General features: G+C 41.9%; 1 protein-coding gene across 1 annotated transcript in view; it reads right to left on the bottom strand.

Moving 5' to 3' along the window:
* The window catches only part of LOC309336364 (uncharacterized protein), a gene marked incomplete at its 3' end in the record, with an annotated part of 39,727 nt that extends 23,766 nt beyond the window's left edge, over positions 1–15,961 (bottom strand). Inside the window, exon 1 of the mRNA XM_081851984.1 lies at positions 15,782–15,961. Within this exon, the coding sequence (XP_081708110.1) occupies positions 15,782–15,932 (151 nt within the window). The 5' untranslated portion in view covers positions 15,933–15,961. The remainder of the gene's footprint in view (positions 1–15,781) is intronic.
* Positions 15,962–16,135: the final 174 nt, after the last annotated feature.

Genomic DNA, 16,135 nt, shown 5'->3' with positions numbered 1-16,135 from the left:
GAGCCAACGGGTCTATGGGTTAAAGCAACAGGACCTAGTTCCCATAATTCTTGCTGGTTTCCCACAAGGCCTCACTCTCCGCTTGACCAAAGTACTAACTTTACTACAGATGCCATGGGGGTGGGAGAGAGAGTGTGGGTATAGGCCCCCTCATAAGGCTCTGGGGTACTGGAACATCGGAGCACTCTGCCAAAAGTGGAAAGCTATAAAAATGTTGGGTGTTAACAAGAACTTGACTATGGGCCAGACGAGGAAGACACCCTCAACCAAAGTAGAGAAGGAGAAACAAGAGGAGAAAGAAAGAAAAAACCGACTTGATGGAGATTCTTGCTTTCAGAGTGAAATCAGCTTATGCAAAAGCAAATAAACTACCAGGAGTTTGATTGATTTTATGAAACTCAAGATCAAGAACGCCAAACACACTACCAGAAAAACTGATTACAATGCTCAAAATTGCTGAAGAAAAGAACCAGCTATAAGTTTCTGGCTGATACGCTCAAGAAGAATTCAATTCCCTTTAGTTGAGAATTCCTGGAAGGGATTTTTTTTATGTACATAGGGAAGAAACAAAGATGGCAAGGGCCAATAAAAGCAGAGGCATTCTAAGGATCTAGAAATACGGTCAAAATTGAAGTTATCACTGCTGGGCCGAATTGCTGCGATAAAGATGAATGTATTGCCTAGGATGTTGTTTTTGTTTCAAATATTGCAAATTTTGGACAAGATGGACTGTTTCAAGAAATGGCAGAGAGATATCTCTAGATTTGTCTGGCAGGGCAAGAAACCTCGAATAAAATTTAAGATTTTAACTGACGCCAAAGAAAGAGGTGGATTTGCCCTGCCAGACCTAAAACTTTATTATGAATCAGCCGCATTTTGCTGGCTGAAGGATTGGCTGCTTCTTGAAAACACGGACATCTTGGACTTAGAAGGTTTCAATAATGTTTTTGGATGGCATGCATATTTGTGGTATGATAAGGTCAAAGCACATAAAGCTTTTAAAAACCATATTGTCAGGAAAGCATTGTTCAATGTCTGGATGAGATATAAGGATTTGCTTGAAAGTAAAACACCAAGGTGGCTGTCACCAATGGAGGCTAAGGCTCTGAAAAAACTTAATATGGAGACAAATTGGCCAAAATATTGGGAAATTTTGGAACAAGATGGAGATAGTTTAAAGCTGCAGAGCTTTGACAGTTTAAAAACTAAAGTACGAGACTGGCTTCACTATTATCAAATAAGGGAGGTTTATAACTTGGATAAGAAAAATCAAAATTGGAAACAGAATTGTTAGAACCTAAAACTAAGAATTTATCAAGAATGTATAACTTGCTGTTGAAATGGAATACTCAAGATGTAATGGTTAAATCTGTCATGATTAAATGGGCACAAGATTTTGGACACAACATTATGATGGCTGACTGGGAAAAGTTATGGACCACAGGTATTAAGTTTACAGCTTGTAATGCCTTAAGAGAGAATATAATGAAAATGATTTATAGGTGGTACCTGACCCCAGTCAAGCTGGCAAAAATTTACCATTTGTCCGATAATAAATGTTGGAAATGTAAGGAGATTGAGGGCACATTTTTTCACCTTTGGTGGACATGCCCCAGGATTAAGGCCTTCTGGGAGATGATTTATAATGAAATGAAAAAGGTATTTAAATATACCTTCCAAAAGAAACCAGAGGCCTTTCTCCTGGGCATGGTCGGCCAATTGGTGTGAAGGGAAGATAGAACTTTTTTTCTGTACGCCACAACAGCAGCAAGAATACTCATCGCAAAGCATTGGAAGACACAAGAACTACCCACCCGAGAAGAATGGCAGACGAAAGTGATGGACTATATGGAACTGGCTGAGATGACTGGCAGAATCCGGGACCAAGGAGAAGAGTCGGTGGAAGAAGATTGGAAAAAAATTAAACTATATCTTCCAAAATATTGTAAAATTAAGGACTGTTAGAAAGTTGTTGGAAAAAGAAAATTAGGTGGTTTTGGTGGAAATGATATAAAGGATTTAATGAAAATGAGTTGATGAAATTGATGAAAGAGAGAACGTTAAATCATAATATTTTAAATTAAACTAAATTACTTAAATGACAATAAGGTTGGAAGGATTTGCTGAAAAAAACGATTTGAACTAGAATACAAAATTGGGAGGTGTGAGGAGGTCGAGGAAATAAGTAAAGGAAGAAAGTAATGTAAAGGTTTAATCTGTTTTTTTCTTCTATTTTTGTTTGTTTAAGTGAATGTATTGTTATCCTATGTTTCTTTTCATTTTCTTTTTTGTATTTTGTATTGCTTATATTTTTTCTGCTTTTTGTAACCTTTAAACTCTGAATAAATATTATTTTTATAAAAAAGCAGAGGCATTCTAGAGGAAATATATTTTAAAAAAGAGCTGGGAGATGGATGCATCAGTAGACGAGCTGGAGGAGGGAGATAGCTGATAAGGGGAAAGGGGACTTAAAACTGTTTAAAGGATTCAATGATGGATTTAAAATTGTTTTCATTGAATGTGAATGGTTTGAACAACAAAACCAAATGAAATAAAATTACACATATTTTCACAAGGAAACAACAACAAAAATGATTATTGGTAAATAAAGGAGTAGGACAGGAATTCATATAAACGACAGCAGCAAGAGTACCTTATGCACAAAAATGGCAAAATCAAGAGACAGCTACACTTGATCCAGAGAGCGGCAGTTAAAAGTGATGGAATATGTCAAATTGGCAAATTTAACTATGAAAATAAGAAATCAAGGCAGACTTTAAAGAGGAGTGGAAACCTTTTGTTGATTATTTAAAGAATTTTTGTAAACATGTACAAACACAGGTAGGAGCCGAATTTGTGGGGGTGGGGGCACTAGGCACAAAGCCCTCCTGTGGGATTCCGGCACTCCTGGACGCCGTCCCTGATTCGCGCCACTAGTTGCAAGAATCTTCAAAAGAAACAATTTGGACAAGATAAATTGCACATACTTCAAGGAAAAAGGGGGAGTAAAGACTGCTGACAGAAGAGATCTCTGATAACAAGACAAGAATAAAATATGAGAAGATACGTCAAGATACGGTACAACAAATGACTGAGGGGGGGGAAACCTGCCTTTCCTTTTTTTTATGTGAGTAAACAAGAATCCCCTCCCCTAATGAGTCAGAAATTAAGGACTTAAGCTGTGGATTTAAGACTGTGTGGAGATAAACTTTCGAACCAAAGCAATGTTTCAAGACGAAGCTGGAAAGCTAAGAGTTTTGGAATGACGCAGTTAAAAATGCCGTCGCCATTTTGGGAGGCATTGTTGGAGCTCTTGGGTCTGGGAGGAGAAAGAGAGAAATCAACTTCTCGGTGGGACTTAAGAGCGACAAATGCCTAATTTATGATGGAAAGAGCAATGTTATCTACGAAGGAGATATATGGAAACCATCTGGGCTTAGTTTGGAGAAATGGGAAATCCACACAGGATTATTATATTTGCTTATCAGCTTAAGGAGACTAACAGAAGAGATCGTAAAGGAAAAAGAGAAATTATATGAACAAGATATGATGTGGAAACACCAAGATAAGACTGGATAGAATTATGAACTTTGTCTGGACTGATTGGGACTGATTTGGACATTAACGCAGTAAGAAGAAGATGATCTGAATCCCCCTTTGGATCTTGAAGTATGGGTTCCCCCAACAAAATTTAAAAATTTGGCTTTGTAATTTGGAATTTATGTGATGTGATTTAATTTGATGTGATTGGCCAGTTAATAAAAAATATTTTTAAAAAAACAAAAACAAAGAAGGAGACTCCACCACACTCCTTGGCAGCAAATTCCACTGTCGAACAGCTCTTACTGTGAGGAAGTTCTTCCTAATGTTTGGGGGAAACTTCTTTCTTGTAGTTTGGATCCATTGCTCCATGTCCGCTTCTCTGGAGCAGCAGAAATGGTTTCTCCCCTGTGTGACTCCATTGATGAATTCTAAGGTGTCCACTAGTAGTGAAGCTCTTTCCAAATTCCATGCATTTAAATTATTTCTCCCCCGTGTGACTCCGTTGATGAATTCTAAGGTATCCACTCTGACTGAAGCTCTTTCCACACTCCATGCATTTAAATGGTTTCTCCCCTGTGTGAGTCCGTTGATGAATTCTAAGGTATCCACTATGACTGAAACTCTTTCCACATTCCATGCATTTAAATGGTTTCTCCCCTGTGTGAGTCCGTTGATGAATTCTAAGGTATCCACTCTGACTGAAGCTCTTTCAACACTCCATGCATTTAAATGGTTTCTCCTCAGTGTGACTCCATTGATGAATTCTAAGGTATCCACTCCCACTGAAGCTCTTTCCACACTCCATGCATTTAAATGGTTTCTTCCCCGTGTGAATCCGTTGATGAATTCTAAGGCTTCCGCTAGTAGTGAAGCTCTTTCCACACTCCATGCATTTAAATGGTTTCTCTCCCGTGTGAGTCCATTGATGTTTTCTAAGTTTTCCACTGTCAGTGAAGCTCCTTCCACACTCCATACTTCCACACTGTTTATGTTCTCTTTTCACACTCCATTTATTTAAATTGTTTCTTCGTTAGTTCCATTGGACATGGCCCACCAGAATTCTGACTGCCTTCTCCATTGTCTTCTTTCGATTCGGTGGGAAGAAAATCCTATTTGTTTTCTAGGAAGAGAACAAAGTACTATTACAATTAGCACCTGCTCTTATTTTAAAGTCTTTTACAATCTCTCCAAATTTTTAGGAAAGGCAAATAAAATAATGTCAAATAATGGTCATGCATCATCAGCCTTTTATAACCCTTAATTATTGTTAATGAAGCAGTATTATATTAGAATACGGTTGAACTGTGGGGTTTACGTTTGATAAAAAGTGGTTTCTCACAAGAAAGGGAGCTGCTCTATGTTCCATGAACCTGGCCAATATTCATCAGGGTCCTAAATTCATCATGAAGTTATTCATCCGCTGCACTATAATCCTCCACCCCTTGGGCCACATTTTGTCCCCTTCGACCTCTAGATCTTTATTCATCACCTGCACAGTCCCTTTGGCCTCGGGAGGTCCATACTGACCATTTTGGGAGACCCATATATAAGTTTAGTGACAGGGCTTGGTGCTTGTGCTTTAGTGACAGGGCTTGGTGCTTGGTGCTCAGTTGGAGAATGTTCTTGGGGTTGGACCTCCATCTCTCAGCCTTGCATTATGGAGTGGAGAGAGCTGGAGATGCAGAAGGAAAGCAACTGGAGCCTGACCGCTGGGAAGGCCAGATTGAGACACCCGCCCCAATTAGGATTTATAATAATTATATGCCACTGCGTCTCGCACCTGCCTCCTGACACTGGCTTATCTTAGCGGAGATTCCCTGTCCAGGCCTCTCTCACTGTTCTTCCTCCTTTGCTCTGGGTGGCCAAGGGCTTCTGGATAATCTAGCTCTGCTCCAACTGGGAATTATTTATTAAATATAATAATAATAATAATAATAATAATAATAATAATAATAATAATAATAATTTATTATTTGTACCCCGCCCATCTGGCTGGGTTTTCCCATAGAAACCAAAAATACATTAAATTGTTATACCTCTCTTCATCTGAATATCACAAGATAAAAATATGTGTGACACTGAAATAGGTGAGTATTAAAGGTGAATAACACTGCTTGTTGGAAAGAAAAGAAAGAAGATGAAACCAGTGGTGTGTCCTCCTGAATGTAATGTAAAATAATAATAATAATAATAATAATAATAATAATAATAATAATGAAGTGTAAAGAAGAAACCAATCTTCAAATCAGTTTCATATTCCCTGGCTGTATTTCTCAGCCATGATTGTGACTCAGAATCTTAGCCACACTTTTTTCTAGAATATCAACTGGATCTCTTTGTAATAGGAGCCAGACATCCCTGGGATTTCATCCAGACATTCATTTAGTGTGGGCAGCAGCGGAGGAAGGAAGGAAGGAAGGAAGGAAGGAATTAACATTGGGGGCAAACCACTTCCTTCAGAAGGTCTTCCCCAACAGCCAGCAGGGTTGATAAACTGCTCAGTGGGGACACCTTGGCTTTATAGTGTTAGGGTCTGGATACCAATCACAATCCTTTGGAAATGTCTCAAGAACCCTTAAGATCCAGTTCCACCAACTCCCAAGTAACACTGAGCCCTAGAGGAACCTTCTGTGCTGAGTTGAGGCATCTCTGGTCCTCCAGATGTGGTTGGACTCAAAGTACCACCTGCCCAAGCAAGGTTGGCCCATGGCCAGGGAGGATGGGAGTCTTATCTGGTGGGACACACTTTCCCCTTCTTCCCCCTCCTCTGAAAATGCGGAATGGGGGAGGTGGGGCACATTGACGCAAGGGAACATTGACACACCAATAATATTTCGATATCAAGAAATGATATTCCTGTCACGACATCACCCAAATGTGCCTATGCATGTGTGAGTAGAACAGTTGCGACTGCGCTGGCTGCCAGTTAGCCGTTGGCGTTTGAAGAGAATAGGTGTGTTTTTAGCACGACCAACTAAAAATTATGTGAAATGTAAAAGTGTTCCAACACATTTTTACGTCATTTAGTTAAGATTTAAAAATACCAAAGGTAAGTTATTCCACTCAGTAATCAGGATTACAGGTGATTTTCAAATAAGTTCAGTGGCTTTATTAACAATTGTTAGATTTTTGAAAAATGTCCGTTGGCGCACTTTGATACACTAAGGGTTAGCGCCTCCAGTAATGGCTGAATTCCTCTGATCGAGAGGAACTTGCTTTGTGGAAATCTGGGTCTGGCCGCCACGGCGAAGGCAGAGATCCACTAAAAATCACAGGCGGGAGAAGCCTGTGAATGTGGGATTCGGCTGGCACCTTTTGCGCCTCCTCTACTCGCGGGGAAACCTGTTTTCAGGGATCCGGAGCGACGTGGGGTGAGTGGCGTGGTGCTTCGAATTGACTGCTTCTTTCACGGAGTGAAGCCGCATTGCTGTTGCCGGAGAGCGTTGACTTTTTTCTGTGGACAATTTGATTCTAAAACAACTACCCGTGAGTAGAACAGAAAATTGGATCTTTAAACGTCTTAATTTGGCACCGAAACGGGGAGGTTTCAAACAGGAAGTCCGCCTCCCCTTTTTGTAAATAGACTGAAGCAAAGAGGCTGCAAGCTAAAGTCTTGGAAAGCCTTCCATAAAGGATTAAACCTCCATCGGTTAAAATCACTAAACCCCCCCTTGGAAGCAGGAGAAGAGGGGGGAAATTTTGGATCGTGTAAGCCTGCAGGAGAGAGTGAAGAAAGTCAAATTACCACTGCTCTGAACCTGGAAACGGGCTGCTAGTAAGATCGACGTTTTGGAATTGCCCATTGAATGTGAATAGATTGTTCGTTGACAGCTAGTTAAATAAGAGAAATACATTGTTTCCATTGTCTCCCTCTGCGTTTAAAAAGGAGTAAAAGTAACTGAAAATTGAAACTAACTTTATTGTTTGAACTGTGCTTAAAAGGATTGATACAAATCAAAATTGTTTTCCTCTAGAAGAAGCTTTTGTAATTGTTGCTTGAGTTGAGCTGGGGGGATCTCCAGCTGCAAGATAAAAAACTGTGAGAATCTGGGACTGACCTTGGATTGTTAAGAATGTTGACAGAAGAAGCCTTAGTGGTTGCATTATGTAAGATAAATGACTCACTGGAACAGCTCCATAAGAAGACGGATGTGATGACTATAAAAATTGATAACTTGGGACAAAAAGTCACTAATTTTGGACAAAAAGCGAACATTAAAACAGAAACTCTTCAGGAATCGATACAGGAATCTACTTTGACATGGCAAATTGTAGAGAAGGCGGGGGAGAAAGTTGTCATTGTTGAACCTAAAATAGCACAAGTGGACAGGGAGAGAGCCCCAGCCTTACAGATGTAATTTGATGACTATAAGTTGATGCCTTTTATAATTGAATTTAGGGAAAGTCAAATTTTGAGGATTGGAGCCCTGCTTGGACTGGAGAAGGAAAGTTGGATAGATCCCTTCATGCAGGGATTTATTGACCTCTGGGACCTGGACTTGGGTCAGGAGGAGATTGGAGTTGTGGGGACCTCCAGATTTAGAAGAACTTTGAAATACGTCCTGAAATATTTTGGGATCTTAGTTTTAACTATGGAGATTTGGCTGAGCTGTCGAGAAGGAATAAAAACATTGCTAGGTGGGAATTTCCCCGAGATCTACTCTGCAGCATCAAAGGAAGGAAAATAAGAACAAGATCAGCAGAAGACAAAGCAAAGTGCATGTATAAATATGAAGAAGACTTGCAGAAGGGACTTGGAAAAGAGTTAAGAGCCTCGGACAGAAGATCACCAGGTTGATGGACTATATGGAATTGACGGAGATGACTGGCAGGGTCCGAGACCAGGGAGAGGAGACAGTGGAAGAAGATTGGGAAAGGTTTAAAGTTTATCTATGGAAATACAGTGGTGCCCCACAAGACGAATGCCTCGCAAGACAGAAAACTCGCTAGACAAAAGAGTTTTCCGTTTTGAAGGTGCTTCGCAAAACGAATTTCCTATGGGCTTGCTTCACAAGATGAAAATGTCTTGCGAGTTCCTACGGGGTTTTTTCCTCCCCCCTTTTTTCTAAGCCGCTAAGCCGCTTATCCGCTAAACCGATAAGCCGCTAATAGCGCTAATCCGCTAAGCCGTCAATGGACTTGCTTTGCCAGATGAAAAAAAACTGCAAGACTGAAGGGAGATGGGAAGGGTTTCTCCCAATATTCTCTGTACCTTGCATCTTGTACCTAAGAAGGAATTTTGCTCTCCATATTATCTGCACATAGTGAGTTTCTGCACCAATGTGGTCAGGCAGTTAGCAAACAGTGGCTGTTTGCTAACTCTGGCAGGTCAAGAGTCCATTTCCTGCCTTGCCAGCTAGCAAGAAATTGCAGCCGTTTGCAAGTTTAACCAGGCCTGCTAAGGAGGCCGTTTCCTGCCTTACTTTTCCTGCCTTAGTAATGCAAAGATAAGAAAGACGTATATAAGCAAAAGGGGAAGTGCTTAGCTAGCAGAAAGACACGTATGAGGAATGTTTAGCAAGCAATATAGATGTGCCATATAAGGGAATAAGTTGAACATTTGCCAGCTGATTGGGGAAGTTTGAGGAAGGAATAGGAGGGGGGGAAATGCTCAAAAGGTATAAGAAAGCTTGCTGAAGTATATTGCTTTGCAGCCAGTTTTTCAGGAGCTATCCTGCTGGTTGTCTCTGTGCACAGATTGCAATAAACTCTTTTCTCCAAAGAAGAATCTTTCCTGGTGCTTTTTGCTCTCTCTTCGGCACTGGGGACGCGGGCAAACAATTCCCTGGCAGGACAAGGTTCAGGCTACAAGACGAAGAGACTCACGGAACTGATTCTTTTCGTCTTGCGAGGCACCACTGTAATGTAAAATTAATGAGTGTTAGAAAAATGTTGGAATGAAATTATATGGCTTTAGTAAAAATGTTATAAGGAATTAAGCATAAATAAGTATTTTAGTATTAATGGAAAATAAGGTTAAAATATGTTGAGATAACTATATGACAGAAAATAGAGAAAGATGGAAAGGACTTGCTGAAATAATTTATAGAAATGGGAGGTGAGAGGAGGTCGATGAAACAAGGGAATGAAAAAGAGGGTATTGAGATGGTATGATGTGTGTCCTATGGGGCGAATGCAGGCTTTCGCTGAAGAGCTCTCCAGGCTTCGTGCAAATCTCCGCAAGACGCAGGAGCCCGGCGCTGGACTCCCACGGCTTGCAGAGAGTTGCCTGTTCTGGGGGCTGGGGTCAGGGGAAGCTTGGGCTTCCCCCGCCCCAGCCCTGTGCCTGGGGGGGAAAATAATTTTCCCCCCTTTATTTCCCCCCCAAAAAACTAGGTGCGCCTTATGGGATGGTGCGTCCTATAGGGTGAAAAATAAGGTGATTATCTTATTTTTTAATAAGCATTTTGTTTAAATCACTATTTTTTGACTACCTAATGTGAGTTCTTATACTTTTTAAAGTTTTTCCCATTGGCCTTAGGTTGCCTATGCCTGGGATAGAGGGTTAAATCAGGGCAGGCCAAATGGGACTCAGCTCCGTCCCCTCCTTGCCCCTCCCTGCATCTGCTGCCTGAGGGGGCTGCCTCAGTCTCCCTCACGGTGGAGCAGGCCCTGAGAACAGCCTTCTCGCTGCCTTCCAAAATACAGTTATACCTCGGGTTACAGACGCTTCGTGTTGTGTGTCTTCGGGTTGTGCACAACGCCGAACCCAGAAGTACCAGAACAGGTTAATTCCAGGTTTCAGCCCTCGCGCATGTGCAGAACCGCTAAATCACGCTTTGCGCATATGCAGAAGCACCGAATTGCAACCCACACATGCGCAGACCCAGCGCTGCGGGTTGTGAATCTGCCTCCCGCACGGATTACGTTCGCAACCTGAACATCCACTGCACAGGAAACATGGCACAGAAGACCTTGGGTCTCACCGTGGAAAACAACAACAACAACAACAACATCGATTGGTTATACGTCACTTTGGGCTGCCCTGGGCGGTGGCATAGGGTGTCCCCGTTACAACAGCCCTGCAAAATAGACCAGAGTTGCTGCGCGCTTTTGGGACTTGGAAGAGTAACTTACAGCAACCGTAAAGGGCAGTCCAGTGTCGTCATTACGGGGGCCTCTTTTAAATAGGGGTGGTGTTTGGGACTTCCGGGTTAGCGCCATCGGCGAATGGCGGAGTTCCTCCGACCGGAGGAACGGGCTCCGTGGAAACTGGGTCCTCCCGCCGCGGTGAAGGCGGGGACCCGCTAGAAACCCCAGGTGGAGGAAGCCTGGAAATGTGGGGTTCGGCAGTGCCCCAGGAGCACCTCCCCTATTCGCGTGGAACCCCATTTTGGGGCTCCGGAGCGAAATAGGGTGAGCGGCGCAGTGCTGCGAACTGATTGCTACTTTCACGGAGGGAAGCTGCATAGCCATTGCCGGAGAGTGCTGACTTTTTCCTGTTGACAATTGGACTCTAAACAAGTACCCGTGAGTAGGAACGGAAAATTGGATCAAGAAATACCCTAATTTGGCATCGAAGCGGGAAGGTTCAAAACAGGAAGTCCGCCTTCCGCTTTTTGTAAATAGTCTGAAGCAAAAATCTTGTAAGCTAATAGCTTGGGAAATTGTTTTGCAAAGGTCGAAATTTCTTTCTTTTGTAACCACCAAAATCCCCAATTTGACCGTTTAAGCCTGCAGGAGAGGGAGTAAAGAAAAATAAGTTTCCACCGTCTCAAACCTGGGAACGGGGGTCAGAGACAGAAATTGTCTGAGACGTCCATTGGCTGCGAATGGAACATTTTGACAGATAGCCAAAAAAGAGAAACAAATTGATTCCAATGTTGCCTTTTGCATTCTAAAGAAACAAAATACTTGAAAATTGAAAGTAACTTTCTTTTGTTGGATATGCTTTGAAAAGTTACAGATAGGTAGCCGTGTTGGTCTGCCATAGTCAAAACAAAAAATTCCTTCCAGTAGCACCTTAAAGACCAACTAAGTTAGTTCTAGGTATGAGCTTTCGTGTGCATGCACACGAAAAAGGGACGTTGCAGGAAAATTGTGTATCTGAAGAAGTGTGCATGCACACGAAAGCTCATACCTAGAACTAACTTAGTTGGTCTTTAAGGTGCTACTGGAAGGAATTTTTTGTTATGCTTTGAAAAGACGGTTACAAATAGAAATTGTCTCCTCTAGAGGGAGCTTGTCAAATTGTTGCTGCAGTTTACTTGAGGATTTCACAGCTGCAAGATTAAGATCGTGGAAACAGACTGTGACCTTGAATAAAAATGTGTGTGAAGGAAGCTCTGGTGCTTGTTTTTTGCAAGACGAGTGCTTTGCTGGAGCAGCTGCATAAGAAGATGGATTTGATGAATGAGAAGTTGGATTTGATGACTGTTGTTGTCAGGGAATGTGAACAAGCAGGGAATATTGACCCAGAAATTATACAGGGACCAACTCAGAAAATTGGTTCGACTGTGCAAATGCAAGGGCAAATGACAACGGAGGAGGTAGCGACGGCACCTCAAGCAATACAAATGGAGAGATCCGAGGCCATGCAAGAGCATAAGCCGTTGTTTTGGAAGAGTGAATTTGGAATGGGGCAGGAGTTTGGAGCTGAGGAGGCTCTTAAACTTGGAGGGACTTTGAAATATGTTGCTAAATATTCTTTGGATTATATTGATGACTGTGGGGAGTGGGACTGTGGGGAAGGGGAAGGTTTGATGAGGGGAGATGGACATAATTATGGGTTGAAATTCCCCAGAGATCTACTCCTCAATGAGTATAAACAACAAGAAGAAGATCTGCAGAAGGGGCATGGAAGCGATTTAAGGGCCTCGGACATAAGACTACCAGGTTGATGGACTAAGATGGATTGGACAGTAAGGACGGACATAACCCGAGACCAGGAAAAAGGGACGTTGGAGGAAAATTGGAAAATCTATAAAGAAAAATTTTAATTTGGGGAATCAGTGGAAAATTAATGAATATTAGGGAAAATGTTGGAATGAAACTGTCTGGCTTAGTAGAAATGTTATATGGAATCATGTATAAATAAGCATTAAGTTTTAAGCCTCAAGGTTTTTTACGGTATGATAAGGTTAAATAAAGTAACGCAAATTCTTAGCAGAAACATGGTAAAACTAATAATGGTTAGAAGGATGTTGGAATGATCTTATGTGATTTTAGCAGGATTGATATAAAGGAGTTGGGAATAACTGATTGTTAATCGTGTGTATCTGAAGAAGTGTGCATGCACACGAAAGCTCATACCAAGAACTGACTTAGTTGGTCTTTAAGGTGCTACTGGAAGGAATTTGTTTTGTTTTGACTATGGCAGACCAACACGGCTACCTATCTGTAACTGATTGTTAATCGGTGAGAGGAGGAAAAGTAAGACTATATTATACTAGGATAAATTACAGGATAAAATATTTAAAAAGAAGGAAAGAATTTGCTGAAATGGATAATTGATCTAGAATACAAAAAAAGGGAGGTGTGAGGAGGTCAAGGAAACAAGCTAATGAAAGAACATAAAGGAAATACGATGCTTTTTCTTTTTTTTAATTTCTTTTTTATTCAAAGGGTTTTATTTTTCTGTCTTTTTTACTTTTTTATATTGTGGTGTATTGTTTGGTTTTTGTTTAATGTGGTATGTTCATTTTTGCTTTTTGTAATTGTTTAAACTTTAATAAATATCATTTAAAAAAATTAAATAGGGGTGGTGTTTGAACTTGCGCTTTGCTAATGTTATGGAATTGGCGGGGGGGGGGCACTTGTGGGAGAGCAGGTTTCTTTGGCCGTCTCCCCCTTCCTTGCTTGCCCCTTCTGCTTTCCCATGGCAAGTCCAGCCGAATTTGACTATGGCGTGTGGTGCATATCTCCGCCTTCAGACGGAGGGACGCAGGCAGCTTTCTGGGTCATGTGCCCAACTTTTCATAAGCTGATATTAAATCCCAAAAGAACTACAGCTGCTTGTTACAAAGGGAGGGGGCAGATTCCGGTAGGTTAATGATATTAACTCTTTCCATGCTCATTTCTGATGCTCAGAAGCAGGTGACCCTTTCCTATACCTTCCTGACGACATTCTCAGTCTGACACACAGCATTTACACAGAAACACGGATCAAACACAAAAAAGCCTTCACATAACTCCCTTTCTAAAATACACTGAGACTATCTTATAACATATCTCCATTATAACACACAAGTTCTAATTAAATCCTAGTATTTACTATACTTAAACATGGAGCACCACAGACCTAGAAGAAGAAGAAGAAGAAGAAGAAGAAGAAGAAGAAGAAGAAGAAGAAGAGGAAGAAGAAGTAGTATTATTTATACCCTGCCCATCTGGCTGAGTTTCCCCAGCCACTCGGGGCGGCTCCCAATCGAATGTTAAAAACAATACAGCATTAAATATTAAGAACTTCCCTAAACAGGGCTGCCTTCAGATGTCTTTTAAAAATAAGATAGCTGCTTAATTCCTTGACATCTGATGGGAGGGCATTCCACAGGGCGAGCACCACTACCCGGAAGGCCCTCTGTCTGGTTTCCTGTAACCTTCAGGTATACAGGACTGAGGCCGTTTAGGGCTTGAAAGGTCAGCACCAAGACTTTGAATTGTGCTCAGAAACGTTCTCAAATATTCCTCTGCAGTAAAGGAGGCAAATGGAAGCCTTCCCATTGTCTTTGTGCTTACAAATACTGTCTTAAGGAGGGATGAACAGGGTGGGCCTGTGACCTGGATTCAGGAACTAAAGTATTTACCATCACAAAAGAATGGCCAGGCTGCCCTGGTAATGCAGTTAGTGACCATTAACAGGTATCCTTGAGGACAGGTTTTCTGCTGCAGACCGCCTCCTGTGATGTAGACAGTCTCCTTCTGTATGATATTGGGGGGGGGGGGGTCTTGGGTGGGCAATTTCAAAAGACTATATAAGTCTTTTGCAATAAAGATCAGGCTTACTAGCCGCTTTGCTTCTCCATATACTCTGGTTGGCCTCTGTTATTTTCTCCTACCAATATGGAACCCACTTAAGGACTATATGGGCTCTTGGATACCCCATAAGGGGAAAGACCAGGTTTTTTTTCTTAGAACAAAGGTCGTAAGAATATGTTTGGTTGGCACGCTTATTTATAGCAGGATAAAACTAACACACAGGAGCTCTATGAATCAGGTTATTCAGAAAATCCTTTTTACAGTATGGGATAAATATAATAATCTGCTGGAAAGAAAAACACCTCTTTGGCTTCCACCCACAAAAGCAACAGCTTTTTAAAAAATGCAAAAAGGAAGAAGCAATGGGCAACTTACAGAGATCTGTTGGACTTTTCGGAAGAAAAAATAAAACTGAATAAACAGGATGAGGTGGGAGGTGTGGTGGCGGATTGGTTTCAATACCATCAAATCATCTTGTTTGGACAAGATAAAGGGAGAGGTTTTTGGACTGAAAGTTCACAGTTTGAAAGAGATATTATTGCGAGGAAAGAGAAAGGGTTTCCTAAATTTCAGGTAGAAAATTGTCCAATCTGAAGAAGTGTGCATGCACACGAAAGCTTATCCCCAGAACAAACTTAGTTGGTCTCTTAGGTACTACTGAACAATTTTTAAAAAAATATGAGATACTATTAGAATGGGAAGCAAAATAAAACTGGTAAAATCTGCAATGATACACTGGGCCAGAAATTTAGGTCATGCTCTTCCCTCATTTAGTAGGGAGACTTTTCATCTTGTGGTTGGGTCATTTTAAATCCAGTTTTTCTCTCTCTCCCTGCAATTTTAAGCAATTGTGGCTCTTATGATCCCTGCAGGGTATTAAGTGTTGTTCTAACCTCCCTACTGCAGGTGGAAAGAGGAATGTGGGGCTTGCTTATAATATCTTAGGGTGGCAGGATTAAGATTTGGGACTGGGACTTTCAGATTCAGAGCCACTTTTCGCATGAGATTTCTTCCAACTACTAGAGGAAAGTATGTCTGAGGTTTATGACAGAAATATAATTATTAGGGGTGAATTTAATGTAGTAGTATCACTGGACTATGACAGAACACTGAGGGAAAGTATCTCAGAAGAAGGCAAAATACCAAATACTTTTTTGATATGGTTCCAACAATGGATCTACTAGATCAGGGGTCAGCAAACTTTTTCAGCAGGGGGCCAGTCCACTGTCCCTCAGACCTTGTTGGGGGCCGGACTATATTTCAGGGGGAGATGAGCGATTTTGGCCCGCCCGCAAAGAGGCCTAAAGATGTTTGGCTTTACCTGTCCCAGTTGTCGTCCCAATAGCCCCAGTTGGGCTTCTCCAGCCAGGTGCCAGGGCAGGTTGGAGGCTGCGTTGGCCGGTGAAGACAGAAGCAGAAGCCCCGGCGGAGCCAAGAACAGAGGCAGGGGAACAGGGGCGTTGCCAGAGCATTGACCCACCAACTGCTGCTGCTTCCCAACCCGCAACTGGCAGCTGCGGCCACTGAAACAAACTGCCTGAACGCCATGGGAGGAATGAAGGAGGGAGGGGGTGACGAAGAAAGCGCGTGAGGAAGCGGCATGGAGAAGGGGCAGAGAAAAGGAAGGAAGGGCGGACTGAGGGAGAGGGAGGAGGAGCAGGAGGAAAACTCAGCA

Source organism: Podarcis erhardii (genome assembly GCF_964252035.2).
Source record: "Podarcis erhardii genome assembly, chromosome: 2".
Lineage (NCBI taxonomy): Eukaryota > Metazoa > Chordata > Lepidosauria > Squamata > Lacertidae > Podarcis > Podarcis erhardii.
Note: the sequence above shows the minus strand (reverse complement) of the source record. Positions and strands in the feature narration are given on the sequence as shown.